This window comes from Scyliorhinus torazame, chromosome 12, assembly GCF_047496885.1.
Source record: "Scyliorhinus torazame isolate Kashiwa2021f chromosome 12, sScyTor2.1, whole genome shotgun sequence".
Lineage (NCBI taxonomy): Eukaryota > Metazoa > Chordata > Chondrichthyes > Carcharhiniformes > Scyliorhinidae > Scyliorhinus > Scyliorhinus torazame.
Genome location: NC_092718.1, coordinates 68,557,798 through 68,583,735, shown reverse-complemented (window position 1 = coordinate 68,583,735; position 25,938 = coordinate 68,557,798). Strand labels below are relative to the sequence as shown.

The 25,938-nt window shown below is 47.5% G+C and overlaps 1 protein-coding gene across 2 annotated transcripts in view; it reads right to left on the bottom strand.

Moving 5' to 3' along the window:
• The window catches only part of LOC140386467 (retroviral integration site protein Fli-1 homolog), a 264,866-nt gene that overhangs the window by 116,621 nt on the left and 122,307 nt on the right, over window positions 1-25,938 (bottom strand). For both annotated transcript variants that reach the window (XM_072468838.1, XM_072468839.1), the window contains exons 2-3: window positions 25,175-25,368; window positions 18,729-18,880 (exon numbers count right to left, since the gene is read on the bottom strand). In XM_072468838.1, coding sequence (XP_072324939.1) covers window positions 18,729-18,880; window positions 25,175-25,368 — 346 coding nt within the window. The remainder of the gene's footprint in view (window positions 1-18,728; window positions 18,881-25,174; window positions 25,369-25,938) is intronic.

Sequence of the window (25,938 nt, the reverse complement as noted above, 5' to 3'; positions counted from 1 at the left end):
GAGTGTTACTCTGTCACTATGTATGTGTCACTCTGTCACTGTGTATGTGTCACTCTGTCACTGAGTGTTACTCTGTCACTGTGTATGTGTCACTCTGTCACTGAGTGTTACTCTGTCACTGTGCGTGTGTCGCTCTGTCACTGAGTGTTACTCTGTCACTGTGCGTGTGTCACACAGTCACTGAGTGTTACTCTGTCACTGTGTATGTGTCACTCTGTCACTGAGTGTCACTCTGTCACTGTGTATGTGTCACTCTGTCACTGTGTATGTCTCACTCTGTCACTGAGTGTTGCTCTGTCACTGTGCGTGTGACACTGTCACTGAGTGTTGCTCTGTCACTGAGTGTCGTCTGTCACTGAGTGTTACTCTGTCACTGTGTATGTGTCACTGTCACTGAGTGTTACTCTGTCACTGTGTATGTGTCACTCTGTCACTGTGTATGTGTCACTCTGTCACTGTGTATGTGTCCTTCTGTCACTGTATATGTGTCACTCTGTCACTGAGTGTTACTCTTTCACTGTGCGTGTGTCGCTCTGTCACTGAGTGTTACTCTGTCACTGTGTATGTGTCACTGTCACTGAGTGTTACTCTGTCACTGTGTATGTGCCACTCTGTCACTGAGTATTACTCTCACTGTGTATGTGTCACTGTGTGTCACTCTGTCACTGTGTATGTGTCACTCTGTCACTGTGTATGTGTCACTCTGTCACTGAGTGTTGCTCTGTCACTGTGCGTGTCTCGCTCTGTTACTGAGTGTTACTCTGTCACTGTGCATGTGTCACTCTGTCACTGAGTGTTACTCTGTCACTGTGCGTGTGTCACTCTTTCACTGTGTCTTACTCTGGCACTGTGCGTGTGTCGCACTGTCACTGAGTGTTACTCTGTATCTGTGCGTTTGTCACTGAGTGTTACTCTGTCACTGTGTATGTGTCGCTCGGTCACTGAGTGTTACTCTGTCACTGAATGTTACTCAGTCACTGTACGTGTGTCACTGGGTTTGTGTGTGTGTTACTCTGTCACTGTGCATGTGTCGTTCTGTCACTGAGTGTTACTCTATCTCTGTGTGTGTGTCACTGAGTGTTACTCTGTCACTGAGTCTCGTTCTGTCACTGTGTGTCACTCTGTCACTGCATGTTACTCTGTCACTGAGTGTTACTCTGTCACTGTGCGTGTGTCGCTCTGTCACTGTGTATGTGTCACTCTGTCACTGAGTGTTACTCTGTCACTGTGTATGTGTCACTCTGTCACTGTATGTGTCACTCTGTCACTGTGTATGTGTCGCTCGGTCACTGAGTGTTACTCTGTCACTGAATGTTACTCAGTCACTGTACGTGTGTCACTGGGTTTGTGTGTGTGTTACTCTGTCACTGTGCGTGTGTCGTTCTGTCACTGAGTGTTACTCTATCACTGTGTGTGTGTCACTGAGTGTTACTCTGTCACTGAGTCTCGTTCTGTCACTGTGTGTCACTCTGTCACTGCATGTTACTCTGTCACTGAGTGTTACTCTGTCACTGTGCGTGTGTCGCTCTGTCACTGAGTGTTATTCTCGATCTGTGCATGTGTCATTCTGTCACTGAGTGTTACTCTGTCACTATGTATGTGTCACTCTGTCACTGTGTATGTGTCACTCTGTCACTGAGTGTTACTCTGTCACTGTGTATGTGTCACTCTGTCACTGAGTGTTACTCTGTCACTGTGCGTGTGTCGCTCTGTCACTGAGTGTTACTCTGTCACTGTGCGTGTGTCACACAGTCACTGAGTGTTACTCTGTCACTGTGTATGTGTCACTCTGTCACTGAGTGTCACTCTGTCACTGTGTATGTGTCACTCTGTCACTGTGTATGTCTCACTCTGTCACTGAGTGTTGCTCTGTCACTGTGCGTGTGACACTGTCACTGAGTGTTGCTCTGTCACTGAGTGTCGTCTGTCACTGAGTGTTACTCTGTCACTGTGTATGTGTCATTCTGTCACTGTATGTGTCACTCTGTCACTGTGTATGTGTCACTCTGTCACTGAGTGTCACTCTGTCACTGTGTATGTGTTCTTCTGTCACTGTATATGTGTCACTCTGTCACTGAGTGTTACTCTGTCACTGTGCGTGTGTCGCTCTGTCACTGAGTGTTACTCTGTCACTGTGCGTGTGTCACTCTGTCACTGAGTGTTACTCTGTCACTGTGCGTGTGTCACTCTTTCACTGAGTCTTACTCTGGCACTGTGCGTGTGTCGCTCTGTCACTGAGTGTTACTCTGTATCTGTGCGTGTGTCACTCTGTCACTGAGTGTTACTCTGTCACTGTGTATGTGTCACTCTGTCACTGTATGTGTCACTCTGTCACTGTGTATGTGTCGCTCTGTCACTGAGTGTTACTCTGTCACTGAGTGTTACTCAGTCACTGTCCGTGTGTCACTGGGTTTGTGTGTGTGTTACTCTGTCACTGTGCGTGTGTCGTTCTGTCACTGCGTGTTACTCTGTCACTGAGTGTTACTCTGTCACTGTGCGTGTGTCGCTCTGTCACTGAGTATTATTCACGATCTGTGCATGTGTCACTCTGTCACTGAGTGTTACTCTGTCACTATGTATGTGTCACTCTGTCACTGTGTATGTGTCACTCTGTCACTGAGTGTTACTCTGTCACTGTGTATGTGTCACTCTGTCACTGAGTGTTACTCTGTCACTGTGCGTGTGTCGCTCTGTCACTGAGTGTTACTCTGTCACTGTGCATGTGTCACACAGTCACTGAGTGTTACTCTGTCACTGTGTATGTGTCACTCTGTCACTGAGTGTCACTCTGTCACTGTGTATGTGTCACTCTGTCACTGTGTATGTCTCACTCTGTCACTGAGTGTTGCTCTGTCACTGTGCGTGTGACACTGTCACTGAGTGTTGCTCTGTCACTGAGTGTCGTCTGTCACTGAGTGTCACTCTGTCACTGAGTGTTACTCTGTCACTGTGTATGTGTCACTCTGTCACTGTGTATGTGTCACTCTGTCACTGTGTATGTGTCCTTCTGTCACTGTATATGTGTCACTCTGTCACTGAGTGTTACTCTTTCACTGTGCGTGTGTCGCTCTGTCACTGAGTGTTACTCTGTCACTGTGTATGTGTCACTGTCACTGAGTGTTACTCTGTCACTGTGTATGTGCCACTCTGTCACTGAGTGTTACTCTCACTGTGTATGTGTCACTGTGTGTCACTCTGTCACTGTGTATGTGTCACTCTGTCACTGTGTATGTGTCACTCTGTCACTGAGTGTTGCTCTGTCACTGTGCGTGTCTCGCTCTGTTACTGAGTGTTACTCTGTCACTGTGCATGTGTCACTCTGTCACTGAGTGTTACTCTGTCACTGTGCGTGTGTCACTCTTTCACTGTGTCTTACTCTGGCACTGTGCGTGTGTCGCTCTGTCACTGAGTGTTACTCTGTATCTGTGCGTGTGTCACTGAGTGTTACTCTGTCACTGTGTATGTGTCACTCTGTCACTGTATGTGTCACTCTGTCACTGTGTATGTGTCGCTCGGTCACTGAGTGTTACTCTGTCACTGAATGTTACTCAGTCACTGTACGTGTGTCACTGGGTTTGTGTGTGTGTTACTCTGTCACTGTGCGTCTGTCGTTCTGTCACTGAGTGTTACTCTATCTCTGTGTGTGTGTTACTGAGTGTTACTCTGTCACTGAGTCTCGTTCTGTCACTGTGTGTCACTCTGTCACTGCATGTTACTCTGTCACTGAGTGTTACTCTGTCACTGTGCGTGTGTCGCTCTGTCACTGTGTATGTGTCACTCTGTCACTGAGTGTTACTCTGTCACTGTGTATGTGTCACTCTGTCACTGTATGTGTCACTCTGTCACTGTGTATGTGTCGCTCGGTCACTGAGTGTTACTCTGTCACTGAATGTTACTCAGTCACTGTACGTGTGTCACTGGGTTTGTGTGTGTGTTACTCTGTCACTGTGCGTGTGTCGTTCTGTCACTGAGTGTTACTCTATCACTGTGTGTGTGTCACTGAGTGTTACTCTGTTACTGAGTCTCGTTCTGTCACTGTGTGTCACTCTGTCACTGCATGTTACTCTGTCACTGAGTGTTACTCTGTCACTGTGCGTGTGTCGCTCTGTCACTGAGTGTTATTCTCGATCTGTGCATGTGTCATTCTGTCACTGAGTGTTACTCTGTCACTATGTATGTGTCACTCTGTCACTGTGTATGTGTCACTCTGTCACTGAGTGTTACTCTGTCACTGTGTATGTGTCACTCTGTCACTGAGTGTTACTCTGTCACTGTGCGTGTGTCGCTCTGTCACTGAGTGTTACTCTGTCACTGTGCGTGTGTCACACAGTCACTGAGTGTTACTCTGTCACTGTGTATGTGTCACTCTGTCACTGTGTATGTCTCACTCTGTCACTGAGTGTTGCTCTGTCACTGTGCGTGTGACACTGTCACTGAGTGTTGCTCTGTCACTGAGTGTCGTCTGTCACTGAGTGTTACTCTGTCACTGTGTATGTGTCACTGTCACTGAGTGTTACTCTGTCACTGTGTATGTGTCATTCTGTCACTGTATGTGTCACTCTGTCACTGTGTATGTGTCACTCTGTCACTGAGTGTCACTCTGTCACTGTGTATGTGTTCTTCTGTCACTGTATATGTGTCACTCTGTCACTGAGTGTTACTCTGTCACTGTGCGTGTGTCGCTCTGTCACTGAGTGTTACTCTATCACTGTGCGTGTGTCACTCTGTCACTGAGTGTTACTCTGTCACTGTGCGTGTGTCACTCTTTCACTGAGTCTTACTCTGGCACTGTGCGTGTGTCGCTCTGTCACTGAGTGTTACTCTGTATCTGTGCGTGTGTCACTCTGTCACTGAGTGTTACTCTGTCACTGTGTATGTGTCACTCTGTCACTGTATGTGTCACTCTGTCACTGTCTATGTGTCGCTCTGTCACTGAGTGTTACTCTGTCACTGAGTGTTACTCAGTCACTGTCCGTGTGTCACTGGGTTTGTGTGTGTGTTACTCTGTCACTGTGCGTGTGTCGTTCTGTCACTGCGTGTTACTCTGTCACTGAGTGTTACTCTGTCACTGTGCGTGTGTCGCTCTGTCACTGAGTATTATTCTCGATCTGTGCATGTGTCACTCTGTCACTGAGTGTTACTCTGTCACTATGTATGTGTCACTCTGTGACTGTGTATGTGTCACTCTGTCACTGAGTGTTACTCTGTCACTGTGCGTGTGTCGCTCTGTCACTGAGTGTTACTCTGTCACTGTGCGTGGGTCACTCTGTCACTGAGTGTTACTCTGTCACTGTGTATGTGTCACTCTGTCACTGAGTGTTACTCTGTCACTGTGTATGTGCCACTCTGTCACTGAGTGTTACTCTGTCACTGTGTGTGTCACTCTGTCACTGAGTGTTACTCTGTCACTGTGCGTGTGTCACTCTGTCACTGAGTGTTACTCTGTCACTTTGTATGTGTCACTGTCACTGAGTGTTACTCTGTCACTGTACGTGTGTCACTGAGTTTGTGTGCGTGTTACTCTGTCACTGTGTATGTGTCACTCTGTCACTGAGTGTTACTCTGTCACTGTGTATGTGTCACTCTGTCACTGAGTGTTACCGTCACTGTGTATGTGTCACTGTCACTGAGTGTCACTCTGTCACTGTGTATGTGTCACTCTGTCACTGTGTATGTGTCACTCTGTCACTGTGTATGTGTCACTCTGTCACTGAGTGTTACACAGTCACTGTGCGTCTGTCACTGTCATTGAGTGTTGCTCTGTCACTGTGTATGTGTCATTCTGTCACTGTGTATGTGTCACTCTGTCACTGTGTATGTGTCACTCTGTCACTGAGTCTCACTCTGTCACTGTGTATGTGTCACTCTGTCACTGTGTATGTGTCACTCTGTCACTTTGTATGTGTCACTCTGTCACTGAGTGTTACTCTGTCACTGTGCGTGTGTCACTCTTTCACTGAGTCTTACTCTGGCACTGTGCGTGTGTCGCTCTGTCACTGAGTGTTATTCCCGATCTGTGCATGTGTCACTCTGTCACTGAGTGTTACTCTGTCACTATGTATGTGTCACTCTGTCACTGAGTATGTGTCACTCTGTCACTGTGTGTTACTCTGTCACTGTGTATGTGCCACTCTGTCACTGAGTGTTACTCTGTCACTGTGTGTGTCACTCTGTCACTGAGTGTTACTCTGTCACTGTACGTGTGTCACTGAGTTTGTGTGTGTGTTACTCTGTCACTCTCTCACTGTGTATGTGTCACTCTGTCACTGAGTGTTACTCTGTCACTGTGCGTGTGTCACCCTGTCACTGTGTGTTACTCTGTCACTGTGTATGTGTCACTGTCACTGAGTGTTACTCTGTCACTACGTGTGTCACTGAGTTTGTGTGCGTGTTACTCTGTCACTGTGTATGTGTCACTCTGTCACTGAGTGTTACTCTGTCACTGTGTATGTGTCACTCTGTCACTGAGTGTTACCCTCACTGTGTATGTGTCACTGTCACTGAGTGTCACTCTGTCACTGTGTATGTGTCACTCTGTCACTGTGTATGTGTCACTCTGTCACAGTGTATGTGTCACTCTGTCACTGAGTGTTACACAGTCACTGTGCGTCTGTCACTGTCAGTGAGTGTTGCTCTGTCACTGTGTATGTGTCCTTCTGTCACTGTGTATGTGTCACTCTGTCACTGTGTATGTGTCACTCTGTCACTGAGTCTCACTCTGTCACTGTGTATGTGTCACTCTGTCACTGTGTATGTGTCACTCTGTCACTTTGTATGTGTCACTCTGTCACTGAGTGTTACTCTGTCACTGTGCGTGTCTCACTCTTTCACTGAGTCTTACTCTGGCACTGTGCGTGTGTCGCTCTGTCACTGAGTGTTATTCCCGATCTGTGCATGTGTCACTCTGTCACTGAGTGTTACTCTGTCACTATGTATGTGTCACTCTGTCACTGAGTATGTGTCACTCTGTCACTGTGTGTTACTCTGTCAGTGTGTATGTGCCACTCTGTCACTGAGTGTTACTCTGTCACTGTGTGTGTCACTCTGTCACTGAGTGTTACTCTGTCACTGTACGTGTGTCACTGAGTTTGTGTGTGTGTTACTCTGTCACTCTCTCACTGTGTATGTGTCACTCTGTCACTGAGTGTTACTCTGTCACTGTGCGTGTGTCACCCTGTCACTGTGTGTTACTCTGTCACTGTGCGTGTGTCGTTCTGTCACTGAGTGTTACTCTGTCACTGTGTATGTGTCACTGAGTGTTAATCTGTCACTGAGTGTCTTTCTGTCACTGAGTGTCACTCTATCACTGTGTATGTGTCACTCTGTCACTGAGTGTTACTCTGTCACTGTGCGTGTGCCACTCTGTCACTGAGTGTTACTCTGTCACTGAGTGTTACTCTGTCACTGTGCGTGTCTCGCTCTGTCAGTGAGTGTTACTCTGTATCTGTGCGTGTGTCACTCTCTCACTGAGTGTTACTCTGTCACTGTGTATGTGTCACTCTGTCACTGTGTATGTGTCACTCTGTCACTGTGTATGTGTCACTCTGTCACTGAGTGTTATTCTCACTGTGTATGTGCCACTCTGTCACTGAGTGTTACTCTGTCACTGAGTGTCACTCTGTCACTGAGTGTTACTCTGTCACTGTGTGTGTGTCGCTCTGTCACTGAGGGTTACTCTGTCACTGTGTATGTGTCACTCTGTCACTGAGTGTTACTCTGTCACTGTGTATGTGTCACTGTCACTGAGTGTTACTCTGTCACTGTACGTGTGTCACTGAGTTTGTGTGTGTGTTACTCCGTCACTGTGTATGTGTCACTGTCACTGAGTGTTACTCTGTCACTGTGCGTGTGTCGCTCTGTCACTGAGTGTTACTCTATCACTGAGTGTTACTCAGTCACTGTATGTGTGTCACTGGGTTTGTGTGTGTGTTACTCTGTCACTGTGTGTGTGTCGTTCTGTCACTGATGTTACTCTGTCACTGTGTATGTGTCACTGAGTGCTACTCTGTCACTGAGTGTCGTTCTGTCACTGTGTGTCACTCTGTCACTGCGTGTTACTCTGTCACTGAGTGTTACTCTGTCACTGTGCGTGTGTCGCTCTGTCACTGAGTGTTATTCTCGATCTGTGCATGTGTCACTCTGTCACTGAGTGTTACTCTGTCACTGTGTATGTGTCACTCTGTCCCTGAGTGTTACTCTGTCACTGTGCGTGTGTCGCTCTGTCACTGAGTGTTACTCTGTCACTGTGCGTGTGTCGCTCTGTCACTGAGTGTTACTCTGTCACTGTGTATGGTTCACTCTGTCACTGAGTGTTACTCTGTCACTGTGTATGTGCCACTCTGTCACTGAGTGTTACTCTGTCACTGTGTGTGTCACTCTGTCACTGAGTGTTACTCTGTCACTGTGTATGTGTCACTCTGTCACTGAGTGTTACTCTGTCACTGTGCGTGTGTCGCTCTGTCACTGAGTGTTACTCTGTCACTGTGTATGGTTCACTCTGTCACTGAGTGTTACTCTGTCACTGTGTATGTGCCACTCTGTCACTGAGTGTTACTCTGTCACTGTGTGTGTCACTCTGTCACTGAGTGTTACTCTGTCACTGTGTATGTGTCACTCTGTCACTGAGTGTTACTCTGTCACTGTGTGTGTCACTCTGTCACTGAGGGTTACTCTGTCACTGTGCGTCTGTCACTGTCACTGAGTGTTGCTCTGTCACTGTGTATGTGTCATTCTGTCACTGTGTATGTGTCACTCTGTCACTGTGTATGTGTCACTCTGTCACTGAGTCTCACTCTGTCACTCTGTATGTGTCACTCTGTCACTGTGTATGTGTCACTCTGTCACTGAGTGTTACTCTGTCACTGTGCGTGTGTCACTCTTTCACTGAGTGTTGCTCTGTCACTGTGTATGTGTCATTCTGTCACTGTGTATGTGTCAATCTGTCACTGTGTATGTGTCACTCTGTCACTGAGTGTTACTCTGTCACTGTGTGTGTCACTCTGTCACTGAGTGTTACTCTGTCACTGTGTATGTGTCGCTCTGTCACTGACTGTTACTCTGTCACTGTGCGTGTGTCGTTCTGTCACTGAGTGTTACTCTGTCACTGTGTATGTGTCACTTAGTGTTATCTGTCACTGTGTATGTGTCACTGAGTGTTACTCTGTCACTGAGTGTCTTTCTGTCACTGAGTGTCACTCTGTCACTGTGTATGTGTCACTCTGTCACTGAGTGTTACTCTGTCACTGTGTATGTGTCACTCTGTCACTGGGTGTTTCTCTGTCACTGTGCATGTGTCACTCTGTCACTGTGTATGTGTCACTCTGTCACTGTGTATGTGTCACTCTGTCACTGAGTGTTACTCTGTCACTGTGCGGGGGCGCTCTGTCACTGAGTGTTACTCTGTCACTGTGCGTGTTTCACTCTGTCACTGAGTGTTACTCTGTCACTGTGCGTGTGTCACTCTGTCACTGAGTGTTACTCTGTCACTGTGTATGTGTCACTCTGTCACTGTGTATGTGTCACTCTGTCACTGAGTGTTGTTCTCACTGTGTATGTGCCACTCTGTCACTGAGTGTTACTCTGTCACTGAGTGTCACTCTGTCACTGAGTGTTACCCTGTCACTGTGTATGTGTCACTCTGTCACTGAGTGTTACTCTGTCACTTTGTATGTGTCACTGTCACTGAGTGTTACTCTGTCACTGTACGTGTTTCACTGAGTTTGTGTGTGTGTTACTCTGTCACTGTGTATGTGTCACTCTGTCACTGAGTCTTACTCTGTCACTGTGTATGTGTCACTCTGTCACTGAGTGTTACTCTGTCACTGTGCGTGTGTCGGTCTGTCACTGAGTGTTACTCTGTCACTGTGTATGAGTTACTATGTCACTGAGTGTTACTCTGTCACTGTACGTGTGTCACTGAGTTTGTGTGTGTGTTACCCTGTAACTGTGTATGTGTCACTGTCACTGAGTGTTACTCTGTCACTGTGTATATGTTACTCTGTCACTGAGTGTTACTCTGTCACTGTACGTGTGTCACTGAGTTTGTGTGTGTGTTACTCTGTCACTGTGTATGTGCCACTCTCTCACTGTGTATGTGTCACTCTGTCACTGAGTGTTACTCTGTCACTGTGCGTGTGTCACTCTGTCACTGTGTGTTACTCTGTCACTGTGCGTGTGTCACTGAGTTTGTGTGTGTGTTACTCTGTCACTGTGCGTGTGTCGTTCTGTCACTGAGTGTTACTCTGTCACTGTGTATGTGTCACTGAGTGTTAATCTGTCACTGTTTATGTGTCACTGAGTGTTACTCTGTCACTGAGTGTCTTTCTGTCACTGAGTGTCACTCTATCACTGTGTATGTGTCACTCTGTCACTGAGTGTTACTCTGTCACTGTGCGTGTGCCACTCTGTCACTGCGTGTTACTCTGTCACTGAGTGTTACTCTGTCACTGTGCGTGTGTCGCTCTGTCACTGAGTGTTATTCTCGATCTGTGCATGTGTCACTCTGTCACTGAGTGTTTCTCTGTCACTGTGTACGTGTCACTCTGTCACTGTGTATGTGTCACTCTGTCTCTGTGTATGTGTCACTCTGTCACTGAGCGTTACTCTGTCACTGTGTATGTGACACTCTGTCACGGAGTGTTACTCTGTCACTGTGTATGTGTCACTCTGTCACTGGGTGTTTCTCTGTCACTGTGCATGTGTCACTCTGTCACTGTTTATGTGTCACTCTGTCACTGTGTATGTGTCACTCTGTCACTGAGTGTTATTCTCACTGTGTATGTGCCTCTCTGTCACTGAGTGTTACTTTGTATCTGTGCATGCGTCACTCTGTCACTGAGTGTTACTCTGTCACTGTGTATGTGTCACTCTGTCACTGTGTATGTGTCACTCTGTACTGAGTGTTATTCACACTGTTTATGTGCCACTCTGTCACTGAGTGTTACTCTGTCACTGAGTGTCACTCTGTCACGGAGTGTTACTCTGTCACTGTGTGTGTGTCGCTCTGTCACTGAGGGTTACTCTGTCACTGTGTATGTGTCACTCTGTCACTGAGTGTTACTCTGTCACTGTGTATGTGTCACTCTGTCACTGAGTGTTACTCTGTCACTGTGTATGTGTCACTGTCACTGAGTGTTACTCTGTCACTGTGCGTGTGTCGCTCTGTCACTGAGTGTTACTCTGTCACTGTGTATGTGTTACTCTGTCACTGAGTGTTACTCTGTCACTGTACGTGTGTCACTGAGTTTGTGTGTGTTACCCTGTCACTGTGTATGTGTCACTGTCACTGAGTGTTACTCTGTCACTGTGTATATGTTACTCTGTCACTGAGTGTTACTCTGTCACTGTACGTGTGTCACTGAGTTTGTGTGTGTGTTACCCTGTCACTGTGTATGTGTCACTGTCACTGAGTGTTACTCTGTCACTGTGTATATGTTACTCTGTCACTGAGTGTTACTCTGTCACTGTACGTGTGTCACTGAGTTTGTGTGTGTGTTACTCTGTCACTGTGTATGTGTCACTCTCTCACAGTGTGTGTGTCACTCTGTCACTGAGTGTTACTCTGTCACTGTGCGTGTGTCACTCTGTCACTGTGTGTTACTCTGTCACTGTGCGTGTGTCGTTCTGTCACTGAGTGTTACTCTGTCACTGTGTATGTGCCACTGAGTGTTACTCTGTCACTGAGTGTCTTTCTGTCACTGAGTGTCACTCTATCACTGTGTATGTGTCACTCTGTCACTGCGTGTTACTCTGTCACTGAGTGTTACTCTGTCACAGTGCGTGTGTCGCTCTGTCACTGAGTGTTATTCTCGATCTGTGCATGTGTCACTCTGTCACTGAGTGTTACTCTGTCACTGTGTATGTGTCACTCTGTCACTGTGTATGTGTCACTCTGTCTCTGGGTATGTGTCACTCTGTCACTGAGTGTTACTCTGTCACTGTGTATGTGTCACTCTGTCACGGAGTGTTACTCTGTCACTGTGTATGTGTCACTCTGTCACTGGGTGTTTCTCTGTCACTGTGCATGTGTCACTCTGTCACTGTGTATGTGTCACTCTGTCACTGAGTGTTATTCTGTCACTGTGCGTGTGTCGCTCTGTCACTGAGTGTTACTCTTGTCACTGTGCGTGTTTCACTCTGTCACTGAGTGTTACTCTGTCACTGTGCGTGTGTCACTCTGTCACTGAGTGTTACTCTGGCACTGTGCGTGTGTCGCTTTGTCACTGAGTGTTACTCTGTATCTGTGCGTGTGTCACTCTGTCACTGAGTGTTACTCTGTCACTGTGTACGTGTCACTCTGTCACTGGGTGTTTCTCTGTCACTGTGCATGTGTCACTCTGTCACTGTGTATGTGTCACTCTGTCACTGGGTGTTTCTCTGTCACTGTGCATGTGTCACTCTGTCACTGTGTATGTGTCACTCTGTCACTGAGTGTTATTCTGTCACTGTGCGTGTGTCGCTCTGTCACTGAGTGTTACTCTTGTCACTGTGCGTGTTTCACTCTGTCACTGAGTGTTACTCTGTCACTGTGCGTGTGTCACTCTGTTACTGAGTGTTACTCTGGCACTGTGCGTGTGTCGCTTTGTCACTGAGTGTTACTCTGTATCTGTGCGTGTGTCACTCTGTCACTGAGTGTTACTCTGTCACTGTGTATGTGTCACTCTGTCACTGTGTATGTGTCACTCTGTCACTGTGTATGTGTCACTCTGTCACTGAGTGTTATTCTCACTGTGTATGTGCCACTCTGTCACTGAGTGTTACTCTGTCACTGAGTGTCACTCTGTCACTGAGTGTTACTCTGTCACTGTGTGTGTGTCGCTCTGTCACTGAGGGTTACTCTGTCACTGTGTATGTGTCACTCTGTCACTGAGTGTTACTCTGTCACTGTGTAAGTGTCACTGTCACTGAGTGTTACTCTGTCACTGTACGTGTGTCACTGAGTTTGTGTGTGTGTTACTCTGTCACTGTGTATGTGTCACTCTGTCACTGAGTGTTACTCTGTCACTGTGTATGTGTCACTCTGTCACTGAGTGTTACTCTGTCACTGTGTATGTGTCAATGTCACTGAGTGTTACTCTGTCACTGTGCGTGTGTCGCTCTGTCACTGAGTGTTACTCTGTCACTGTGTGTGTTACTCTGTCACTGTGTGTAGATGTTACCCTGCCACTGTGTGTGTGTCACTCTGTCACTCTTTGTGTGTTGCCCTGTCACTGAGTGTGTGTTACTCTGTTACTGAGTTAGTGTTACTCTGTCACTGAGTGTGTGTTACTCTGTCACTGAGTGTGTGTTACTCTGTCACTGTGCGTGTGTCACTCTGTCACTGCGTGTTACTCTGTCACTGTGCATGTGTCACTCTGTCACTGAGTGTTACTCTGTCACTGTGTATGCGTCACTGAGTTTGTGTGTGTTTTACTCTGTCACTGTACGTGTGTCGTTCTGTCACTGAGTGTTACTCTGTCACTGTGTATGTGTCACTGAGTGTTACTCTGTCACTGTGTATGTGTCACTGAGTGTTACTCTGTCACTGAGTGTCTTTCTGTCACTGAGTGTCACTCTGTCGCTGTGTATGTGTCACTCTGTCACTGAGTGTTACTCTGTCACTGTGCGTGTGCCACTCTGTCACTGCCTGTTACTCTGTCACTGAGTGTTACTCTGTCACTGTGTATGTGTCACTCTGTCACTGTGTATGTGTCACTCTGTCACTGTGTATGTGTCACTGAGTTTTACTCTGTCACTGTGTATGTGTCACTGAGTGTTACTCTGTCACTGAGTCTCGTTCTGTCACTGAGTGTCACTATGTCACTGTGTATGTGTCACTCTGTCACTGTGTGTTACTCTGTCACTGTGCGTGTGTCACTCTGTCACTGCGTGTTACTCTGTCACTGAGTGTTTCTCTGTCACTTTGTATGTGTCACTGTCACTGAGTGTTACTCTGTCACTGTACGTGTGTCACTGAGTTTGTGTGTGCGTTACTCTGTCACTGTGTATGTGTCACTCTGTCACTGAGTTTTAATCTGTCACTGTGTATGTGTCACTGTCACTGAGTGTTACTCTGTCACTGTGTATGTGTCACTCTGTCACTGAGTGTTACTCTGTCACTGTGTATGTGTCACTGTCACTGAGTGTTACTCTGTCACTGTGTATATGTTACTCTGTCACTGAGTGTTACTCTGTCACTGTACGTGTGTCACTGATTTTGTGTGTGTGTTACTCTGTCACTGTGTATGTGTCACTCTGTCACTGAGTGTTACTCTGTCACTGTGTAGGTGTCACTCTGTCACTGAGTGTTACCCTGTCACTGTGCGTGTGTCGCTCTGTCACTGAGTGTTACTCTGTCACTGTGCGTGTGTCACTCTGTCACTGTGTGTTACTCTGTCACTGTGCGTGTGTCACTGAGTGTTACTCTGTCACTGAGTGTCTTTCTAGCACTGAGTGTCACTCTATCACTGTGTATGTGTCACTCTGTCACTGAGTGTTACTGTGTCACTGTGCGTGTGCCACTCTGTCACTGCGTGTTACTCTGTCACTGAGTGTTACTCTGTCACTGTGCGTGTGTCGCTCTGTCACTGAGTGTTATTCTCGATCTGTGCATGTGTCACTCTGTCACTGAGTGTTACTCTGTCACTGTGTATGTGTCACTCTGTCACTGTGTATGTGTCACTCTGTCTCTGTGTATGTGTCACTCTGTCACTGAGTGTTACTCTGTCACTGTGTATGTGTCACTCTGTCACGGAGTGTTACTCTGTCACTGTGTATGTGTCACTCTGTCACTGGGTGTTTCTCTGTCACTGTGCATGTGTCACTCTGTCACTGTGTATGTGTCACTCTGTCACTGAGTGTTACTCTGTCACTGTGTATGTGTCACTCTGTCACTGTGTATGTGTCACTCTGTCACTGTGTATGTGTCACTCTGTCACTGAGTGTTACTCTGTCACTGTGCGTGTGTCGCTCTGTCACTGAGTGTTACTCTTGTCACTGTGCGTGTTTCACTCTGTCACTGAATGTTACTCTGTCACTGTGCGTGTGTCACTCTGTCACTGAGTGTTACTCTGGCACTGTGCGTGTGTCGCTTTGTCACTGAGTGTTACTCTGTCACTGTGTATGTGTCACTCTGTCACTGTGTATGTGTCACTCTGTCACTGTGTATGTGTCACTCTGTCACTGAGTGTTATTCTCACTGTGTATGTGCCACTCTGTCACTGAGTGTTACTCTGTCACTGAGTGTCACTCTGTCACTGAGTGTTTCTCTGTCACTGTGTGTGTGTCGCTCTGTCACTGAGGGTTACTCTGTCACTGTGTATGTGTCACTCTGTCACTGAGTGTTACTCTGTCACTGTGTATGTGTCACTGTCACTGAGTGTTACTCTGTCACTGTACGTGTGTCACTGAGTTTGTGTGTGTGTTACTCTGTCACTGTGTATGTGTCACTCTGTCACTGAATGTTACTCTGTCACTGTGTATGTGTCACTCTGTCACTGAGTGTTACTCTGTCACTGTGTATGTGTCACTGTCACTGAGTGTTACTCTGTCACTGTGCGTGTGTCGCTCTGTCACTGAGTGTTACTCTGTCACTGTGTGTGTTACTCTGTCACTGTGTGTATATGTTACCCTGCCACTGTGTGTGTGTCACTCTGTCACTCTTTGTGTGTTGCCCTGTCACTGAGTGTGTGTTACTCTGTTACTGAGTTAGTGTTACTCTGTCACTGAGTGTGTGTTACTCTGTCACTGAGTGTGTGTTACTCTGTCACTGCGTGTTACTCTGTCACTGTGCATGTGTCACTCTGTCACTGAGTGTTACTCTGTCACTGTGTATGTGTCACTGAGTGTTACTCTGTCACTGTGTATGTGTCACTGAGTGTTACTCTGTCATTGAGTGTCTTTCTGTCACTGAGTGTCACTCTGTCGCTGTGTATGTGTCACTCTGTCACTGTGTGTTACTCTGTCACTGTGCGTGTGCCACTCTGTCACTGCCTGTTACTCTGTCACTGAGTGTTACTCTGTCACTGTGCGTGTGTCGCTCTGTCACTGAGTGTTATTCTCGATCTGTGCATGTGTCACTCTGTCACTGAGTGTTACTCTGTCACTGTGTATGTGTCACTCTGTCACTGTGTATGTGTCACTGAGTTTTACTCTGTCACTGTGTATGTGTCACTGAGTGTTACTCTGTCACTGAGTCTCGTTCTGTCACTGAGTGTCACTCTGTCACTGTGTATATGTCACTCTGTCACTGTGTGTTACTCTGTCACTGTGCGTGTGTCACTGCGTGTTACTCTGTCACTGAGTGTTTCTCTGTCACTTTGTATGTGTCACTCTGTCACTGAGTGTTACTCTGTCACTGTGTATGTGTCACTGTCACTGAGTGTTACTCTGTCACTGTGTATATGTTACTCTGTCACTGAGTGTTACTCTGTCACTGTACGTGTGTCACTGATTTTGTGTGTGTGTTACTCTGTCACTGTGTATGTGTCACTCTGTCACTGAGTGTTACTCTGTCACTGTGTATGTGTCACTCTGTCACTGAGTGTTACTCTGTCACTGTGCGTGTGTCGCTCTGTCACTGAGTGTTACTCTGTCACTGTGCGTGTGTCACTCTGTCACTGTGTGTTACTCTGTCACTGAGTGTTACTCTGTCACTGTGTATGTGTCACTCTGTCACTGCGTGTTACTCTGTCACTGAGTGTTACTCTGTCACTGTGTATGTGTCACTGTCACTGAGTGTTACTGTGTCACTGTGCGTGTGTCGCTCTGTCACTGAGTGTTACTCTGTCACTGTGTGTGTTTCTCTGTCACTGTGTGTATATGTTACCCTGCCACTGTGTGTGTGTCACTCTGTCACTCTTTGTGTGTTGCCCTGTCACTGAGTGTGTGTTACTCTGTTACTGAGTTAGTGTTACTCTGTCACTGAGTGTGTGTTACTCTGTCACTGAGTGTGTGTTACTCTGTCACTGCGTGTTACTCTGTCACTGTGCATGTGTCACTCTGTCACTGAGTGTTACTCTGTCACTGTGTATGCGTCACTGAGTTTATGTGTGTTTTACTCTGTCACTGTACGTGTGTCGTTCTGTCACTGAGTGTTACTCTGTCACTGTGTATGTGTCACTGAGTGTTACTCTGTCACTGTGTATGTGTCACTGAGTGTTACTCTGTCACTGAGTGTCTTTCTGTCACTGAGTGTCACTCTGTCGCTGTGTATGTGTCACTCTGTCACTGAGTGTTACTGTGTCACTGTGCGTGTGCCACTCTGTCACTGCCTGTTACTCTGTCACTGGATGTTACTCTGTCACTGTGCGTGTGTCGCTCTGTCACTGAGTGTTATTCTCGATCTGTGCATGTGTCACTCTGTCACTGAGTGTTACTCTGTCACTGTGTATGTGTCACTCTGTCACTGTGTATGTGTCACTCTGTCACTGAGTGTTACTCTGTCACTGTGCGTGTATCACTCTGTCACTGCGTGTTACTCTGTCACTGAGTGTTACTCTGTCACTTTGTATGTGTCACTGTCACTGAGTGTTACTCTGTCACTGTACGTGTGTCACTGAGTTTGTGTGTGTGTTACTCTGTCACTGTGTATGTGTCACTCTGTCACTGAGTTTTAATCTGTCACTGTGTATGTGTCACTGTCACTGAGTGTTACTCTGTCACTGTGTATGTGTCACTCTGTCACTGAGTGTTACTCTGTCACTGTGTATGTGTCACTCTGTCACTGAGTGTTACTCTGTCACTGTGTATGTGTCACTGTCACTGAGTGTTACTCTGTCACTGTGCGTGTGTCGCTCTGTCACTGAGTGTTACTCTGTCACTGTGTATGTGTTACTCTGTCACTGAGTGTTACTCTGTCACTGTACGTGTGTCACTGAGTTTGTGTGTGTGTTACTCTGTCACTGTGTATGTGTCACTGTCACTGAGTGTTACTCTGTCACTGTGTATGTGTTACTCTGTCACTGAGTGTTACTCTGTCACTGTACGTGTGTCACTGAGTTTGTGTGTGTGTTACTCTGTCACTGTGTATGTGTCACTCTGTCACTGAGTGTTACTCTGTCACTGTGCGTGTGTCGCTCTGTCAGTGAGTGTTACTCTGTCACTGAGTGTGTGTTACTCTGTCACTGTACGTGTGTCACTCTGTCACTGTGTGTGTGTTACTCTGTCACTGTGTGTATATGTTACCCTGCCACTGTGTGTGTGTCACTCTGTCACTCTTTGTGTGTTACTCTGTCACTGAGTGTGTGTTACTCTGTCACTGAGTGTGTGTTACTCTGTCACTGTGTGTGTGTCACTCTGTCACTGTGTGTATATGTTACCCTGCCACTGGGTGTGTGGGTGTTACCTGTCACTGAGTATTTTTAAATTCATTCAAGGGACTGGGCATAGCAGGCTGTGCCAGCATTTATTGCCCATCTCTAATTGTCCTTGAGGGGGCATTGAAGAGTCAACCGCATTGCTGTGGGTCTGGAGTCACATGTAAGCCAGACCAGCAAATGATGGCAGATTTCCTTCACTGAAGGACATTAGTGAATCAGATGGGTTTTTATGACAATCAACATTGGTTTCATGGTCATTTGGTGTTACCCTGTCACTGAGTGGGTGTGTGTGTTACGATGTCACTGTGTGTTTGGATATTACCCTGTCACAGTGTGTGTTGCCCTGTCACTGTATTTGTGTGTGTGTGTGTGTGTGTGTTTGTGTCTCTGTTTACCTCCTGTAACAATGTCTCTGTTACTTGTACAGCTTACCTGCAGGAACAATAACTCTTTTCTCATTCGCAGTGCTGTTTGGTGGGCTCTCTCTCTGCTCACTGTAACCAGCTGTATAGGGAGTTGGATTTGTGTCAGCTCCACTCATCATCTTTGTCCGTCTGACTACACTGCAGTCCACAGGAGACTCCCTGTTGGGAGAAGGAATATTACACCATGATTAAAGACTGGTTCCTGCAGTGACCACTTAACTGAGGGAGGATATGCTGAAGGTAAATCTTTGCACAGTCTGTCAAGCTCGCCTGAATTTCAGATTACATATAATGATGACGACCTTATTTGATAAGTTATGGTCTCTCTCACGACTTCTCCACCCACAACCCAACCCTTCCCTCGTCCTTGCCCTTTCCCCAGCACAAATGGAAGCTTCCTCCTGACCTGTTATCTATTTAACTCTTTCATCATTTTAAAGGCCTCAATTGGATCCACAATCATTCTTCTCTTTAACTGAGGAACTTGGCCCAGACTGCTCAATCTTTGCTGACAAGTCACAAACTCCCAGTTCTGCTCACATCCTTGCCAAAATTTTTGAACCTTCCCCACTGCCTTGATAGCGTTAAAATAACGTGTAACTTGGACTTTTCCCAATGCTCCAATTCTAGCCTGACAGAAGGATATAGAACATAGAACATAGAACGATACAGCGCAGTACAGGCCCTTCGGCCCACGATGTTGCACTGAAACAAAAGCCATCTAACCTACACTATGCCATCATCATCCATATGTTTATCCAATAAACTTTTAAATGCCCTCAATGTTGGCGAGTTCACTACTGTTGCAGGTAGGGCATTCCACGGCCTCACTACTCTTTGCGTAAAGAACCTACCTCTGACCTCTGTCCTATATCTATTATCCCTCAGTTTAAAGCTATGTCCCCTCGTGCCAGCCATTTCCATCCGCGGGAGAAGGCTCTCACTGTCCACCCTATCTAACCCCCTGATCATTTTGTATGCCTCTATTAAGTCTCCTCTTAACCTTCTTCTCTCCAACGAAAACAACCTCAAGTCCATCAGCCTTTCCCCATAAGATTTTCCCTCCATACCAGGCAACATCCTGGTAAATCTCCTCTGCACCCGCTCCAAAGCCTCCACGTCCTTCCGATAATGCGGTGACCAGAACTGTACGCAATACTCCAAATGAGGCCGCACCAGAGTTTTGTACAGCTGCAACATGACCTCCCGACTCCGGATCTCAATCCCTCTACCAATAAAGGCCAACACTCCATCGGCCTTCTTCACAACCCTATCAACCTGGGTGGCAACTTTCAGGGATCTATGTACATGGACACCTAGATCCCTCTGCTCATCCACACTTCCAAGAACTTTACCATTAGCCAAATATTCCGCATTCCTGTTATTCCTTCCAAAGTGAATCACCTCACACTTCTCTACATTAAACTCCATTTGCCACCTCTCAGCCCTGCTCTGCAGCTTATCTATATCCCTCTGTAACCTGCTACATCCTTCCACACTGTCGACAACACCACCGACTTTAGTGTCGTCTGCAAATTTACTCACCCACCCCTCTGCGCCTTCCTCTAGGTCATTGATAAAAATGACAAACCGCAACGGCCCCAGAACAGATCCTTGTGGTACGCCACTTGTAACTGAACTCCATTCTGAACATTTCCCATCAACCACCACCCTCTGTCTTCTTTCAGCTAGCCAATTTCTGATCCACATCTCTAAATATCCCTCAATCCCCAGCCTCCGTATTTTCTGCAATAGCCTACCGTGGGGAACCTTATCAAACGCTTTACTGAAATCCATGTACACCACATCAACTGCTCTACCCTCGTCTACCTGTTCAGTCACCTTCTCAAAGAACTCGATAAGGTTTGTGAGGCATGACTTACCCTTCACAAAGCCATGCTGACTATCCCTGATCATATTATTCCTATCTAGATGATTATAAATCTTGTCTCTTATAATCCCCTCCAAGACTTTACCCACTACAGACGTGAGGCTCACCGGTCTATAGTTGCCGGGGTTGTCTCTGCTCCCCTTTTTGAACAAAGGGACCACATTTGCTATCCTCCAATCCTCTGGCACTATTCCTGTAGCCAATGATGACATAAAAATCAAAGCCAAAGGTCCAGCAATCTCTTCCCTGGCCTCCCAGAGAATCCTAGGATAAATCCCATCAGGCCCCGGGGACTTATCTATTTTCAGCCTGTCCATAATTGCCAACACCTCTTCCCTACGTACCTCAATGCCATCTATTCTAATAGCCTGGATCTCAGCATTCTCCTCCACAACATTATCTTTTTCCTGAGTGAATACTGACGAAAAATATTCATTTAGTATCTCTCCTATCTCTTCAGACTCCACACACAACTTTCCATCCCTGTCCTTGACTGGTCCTACTCTTTCCCTAGTCATTCGTTTATTCCTGACATACCTATAGAAAGCTTTTGGGTTTTCCTTGATCCTACCTGCCAAATATTTCTCATGTCCCCTCCTTGCTCGCCTTAGCTCTCTCTTTCGATCCTTCCTCGCTACCTTATAACTATCCATCGCCCCAACTGAAACTCCACACCTCATCTTCACATAGGCCTCCTTCTTCCTCTTAACAAGAGATTCCACTTCTTTGGTAAACCACGGTTCCCTCGCTCTACACCTTCCTCCCTGCCTGACCGGTACATACATATCAAGAACACGCAGTAGCTGATCCTTGAACAAGCTCCACTTATCCAGTGTGCCCAACACTTGCAGCCTACTTCTCCACCTTATCCCCCCCAAGTCACGTCTAATGGCATCATAATTGCCCTTCCCCCAGCTATAACTCTTGCCCTGCGTTGTATACTTATCCCTGTCCATCATTAACGTAAACGTCACCGAATTGTGGTCACTGTCCCCAAAGTGCTCTCCTACCTCCAAATCCAACACCTGGCCTGGTTCATTACCCAAAACCAAATCCAACGTGGCCTCGCCTCTCGTTGGCCTGTCAACATATTGTGTCAGGAAACCCTCCTGCACACACTGTACAAAAAATGACCCATCTAATGTACTCAAACTATATCTTTTCCAGTCAATATTTGGAAAGTTAAAGTCTCCCATAACAACTACCCTGTTACTTTCGCCCTTATCCAGGATCATCCTCGCCATCCTTTCCTCTACATCCCTAGAACTATTTGGAGGCCTATAGAAAACTCCCAACAGGGTGACCTCTCCTTTCCTGTTTCTAACCTCAGCCCATACTACCTCGGCAGAAGAGTCCCCATCTAGCATCCTCTCCGCCACCGTAATACTGCTCTTGACTAGCAGCGCCACACCTCCCCCTCTTGTGCCTCCTTCTCTGAGCTTACTAAAACACCTAAACCCCGAAACCTGCAACATCCATTCCTGTCCCTGCTCTATCCATGTCTCCGAAATGGCCACAACATCGAAGTCCCAGGTACCAATCCATGCTGCCAGTTCCCCTACCTTATTTCGTATACTCCTGGCATTGAAGTAGACACACTTCAAACCACCTACCTGAACACTGGCCCCCTCCTGCGACGTCAAATCTGTGCTCCTGACCTTTATACTCTCATTCTCCCTTACCCTAAAACTACAATCCAGGTTCCCATATGGAGATTGGAACTGTGCACAGTGCCCCAAGTGTGATCTAACCAAGGGGTATGGAGGGGGAACTGTGCACAGTGCCCCAAGTGTGGTCTAACCAAGGGGTATGGAGGGGGGAACTGTGCACAGTGCCCCAAGTGTGGTCTAACCAAGGGGTGTGGAGACGGGAACTGTGCACAGTGCTCCAAGTGTGATCTAACCAAGGGATATGCAGACTGGAATTGTGCACAGTGCTCCAAGTGTGATCTAACCAAGGGATATGCAGACTGGAATTGTGCACAGTGCTCCAAGTGTGATGTAACAAAGGGACGTGAGATGGGAACTGTGCACAATGCTCAAAGATTGATCTAAACGAGGGATATGGAGACTGTAAATGTGAACAGCCCACCAAATGCAGTCGAAACAAGGAATATGGATACCAAAACTGTGCACAGTGCTCCCAGTGTGGTCCACCAAGGGATATGGAGACCAGACCTGTTCACAGTGCTCCAGGTGAGGTTGATCCAAGGAATATGGAGAAAACTGTTCACACTACTCCAAATGTGGTCAATTTAAGAGTTATGTTGACTGGGAGTGTGCACATTGCTCCAAGTGTGAACAATTCAAGGGTTATGGAGACAGGAGCTGTGCACAGTGCTCCAAGTGTGGTCAAACTAAGGGACATGGAGACTGGAACTGTGCACAGTGCTCCCAGTGTGGTCTAACCAAGGGATATGGAGACTGAAACTGTGCACAATGCTCCAAGTGAGGTCTAACCAAGCGATATGGAGACCAAAATTGTGCATAGTGCGCCAAGTGAGGCCTAACCAAGCGATATGGAGACCACAACTATGCAGAGTGCTCCAATTATGGTCTAACCGAGGAATATGGAGGCAGGGCTGGTCTCTGTTCCCTGACGCTGAAATTGCGTTCGGCGATGGGGCAGAGAATGTGTTTTGATGCCAATATCGGGAGTGGCGCCGGTTTTGTATTCTCTGCCCCTGAAAAGCGGAAGTGGTGTACTCTAGGAGTACGCTGAGCCGATTATCCACGGCTGCAGGCCATTGCCGAATGCCCGCCCTGTGATTCTCCATCCCCGATCGGCCGAGTTTCCGATAGCGTGGTTTACGTGTGCTCACACCATCCGGGAACCTCGCGTGGTGGCTGCGCACTCACTCCAGCACCGCCACTGTCAGGGGAGGGTCAATCTGTGGGCAGGGGGGCTTCATTCGGGCCTAGGGACACTGTGGGCGGGTGGTCCGGGGCACGTGGGCGGCCGAAGGGGGGCACTACATTTGCAGTCCGGGTCTGTGAGCTGAGTCTGCCATGAAGCACAGCGTGGCTGCTGCAGGCCGCAGCGGTGCGCGTGCGCCGCTACAGATCCGTAAATGCTCAGGGCCGTATCGGCAGCTAGAGCTGCGAGCTCTACGCTGCCTCCCTGCCATTCCCCCGCAAAACGGGGAATCGGCGACCATTTTGCGCCAGTTTTCCCGGCGTAAAAGACCACCGTTTTCACGCCTATGTGAGGACTTAGTCTCTAAAACAGCGAATCCAGCCCTGGAATTGTGCGCAGTGCTCAAAGTGTGCTCCAACCAAGGAATATGGAGACGGGAACTGTGAACAGTGATCCATCCAAGGCTGGTCTAACCGAGGGATTTGGACACCGGAAATGAGTGCAGTACTCTATGTGTGGCCTAATCAAGGAATGGAAACCGAACTCTGGACAGAGATTTAAGTAAGGTCTAACCAAGTGATATGGAGATCGGAATTGTGCACAGTACTCTCTGAGTGTGGTCTAACAGAGGGATATGGAGACTGGCACCGTGCACAGTGCTCCTAGTGTGGTCGAAGAAAGGAATATGGAGACAGGAATTGTGCACAGTGCTCCAAGTGTGCTCCAACCAAGGAATATAGAAACAGGAACTGTGAACAGTGATCCAAGTCTGGTTTCACCGAGGGATATGGAGACCGGAAATGAATGCAGTGCTCTACGTGTGGCCGAACCAAGGAATATGGAAACCAGGACTCTGCATAGGGATTTAAGCACAGTCTAACCAAACGATACAGAGACAAGAACTGTGCAAAGTGTTCCAAGTGTGGTCTAACCAAGGGATATGGAGACCAGAACTGTGCACAGTGTTCCAAGTGTGGTCCAACTGAGGGATTATGTTGACTAGAACTGTGCATAGTGCTCCAAGTGCAGTATAAACAAGGGTTATGGAGACCAGAACTGTAAACAGTGCCCCACGTGTGGTGTCACCAAGCGATATGGAAACCGAGACTGTGCACAGGGATTTAAGTGAGGTCTAACCAAAGAATGCGGAGACAAGAACTGTGCACATTGCTCCATGTGTGGTCAAACTGAGGGACAAGGAGATTGGAACTGTGCCTAGTGCTCCAAGTGTGGTCTAACCGATGGATATGGAGACTAGAACTGTGCACAGTGCTCCCGGTGTGATCTAACCGAGGTATATGGAGATTGAAACTGTGCACAATGCCCCAAGTGTGTTCTAACCAAAGGATGTAGAAACCAGAACTGTGTGTCATGCCCCAGGTCTTCTCTAACAAAGGGATATGGAGACAGGAACTGTGCACAGTGCTCCAAGTATCGTCTAACCAAATGATATGGAAACTGGAATTGTGTACAATGCTCCAAGTACGGTCTACTCAAAGGATTTGGAGACCAGAACTGTGCACAGTGCTCCAAGTGTGGTCTAATCAAGGGATATGAAGACCAGAACTGTGCACAGTGCTCCAAGTACGATCTATTCAAAGGATATGGAGACCAGAACTGTGCTCCCAGTGTGGTCTAACCAAGAGATTCTGGGACTATAACTACCGCGTTGGTCACTTGCAGAGTATAGATGTTGTTTACCCTACCTTGAACCGTTCACTTGCTCAACCTCCCGCTTCACCATCACACGGCTGGTTGGAGTGTTCCAGTCTGGTTCCCCCATCTCTGGGCTCGTTTTCCCAGGCTGACTATAATCACCAATCTCTGTCTTCATCAGTTGGGAGGCAGCAAATGAAGATTCATAAAGAGCCTGGTCTTCACTCACAACAGAAAGAGCTTCCTGGAGAAAGAAAATAATACACTGAGCATTAACTTCAGAATCAGACACACTGACTCGCAAAGGGGTACGGGTTCCGCACACACTGACTCTCACTGGGGTACGGGTTCCACACACACTGACTCTCACTGGGGTACGGGTTCCACACACACTGACTCTCACTGGGGTATGGGTTCCACACACACTGACTCTCACTGGGGTACGGGTTCCACACACACTGACTCTCACTGGGGTACCGGTTCCACACACACTGACTCTCACTGGGATACGGGTTCCACACACACTGACTCTCACTGGGGTACGGGTTCCACACACACTGACTCTCACTGGGGTACGGGTTCCACACACACTGACTCTCACTGGGGTACGGGTTCCACACACACTGACTCTCACTGGGATACGGGTTCCACACACACTGACTCTCGCTGGGGTACGGGTTCCACACACACTGACTCTCACTGGGATACGGGTTCCACACACACTGACTCTCACTGGGGTACTGTTTCACACACACTGACTCTCACTGGGATACGGGTTCCACACACACTGACTCTCAAAGGGGTACGGGTTCCG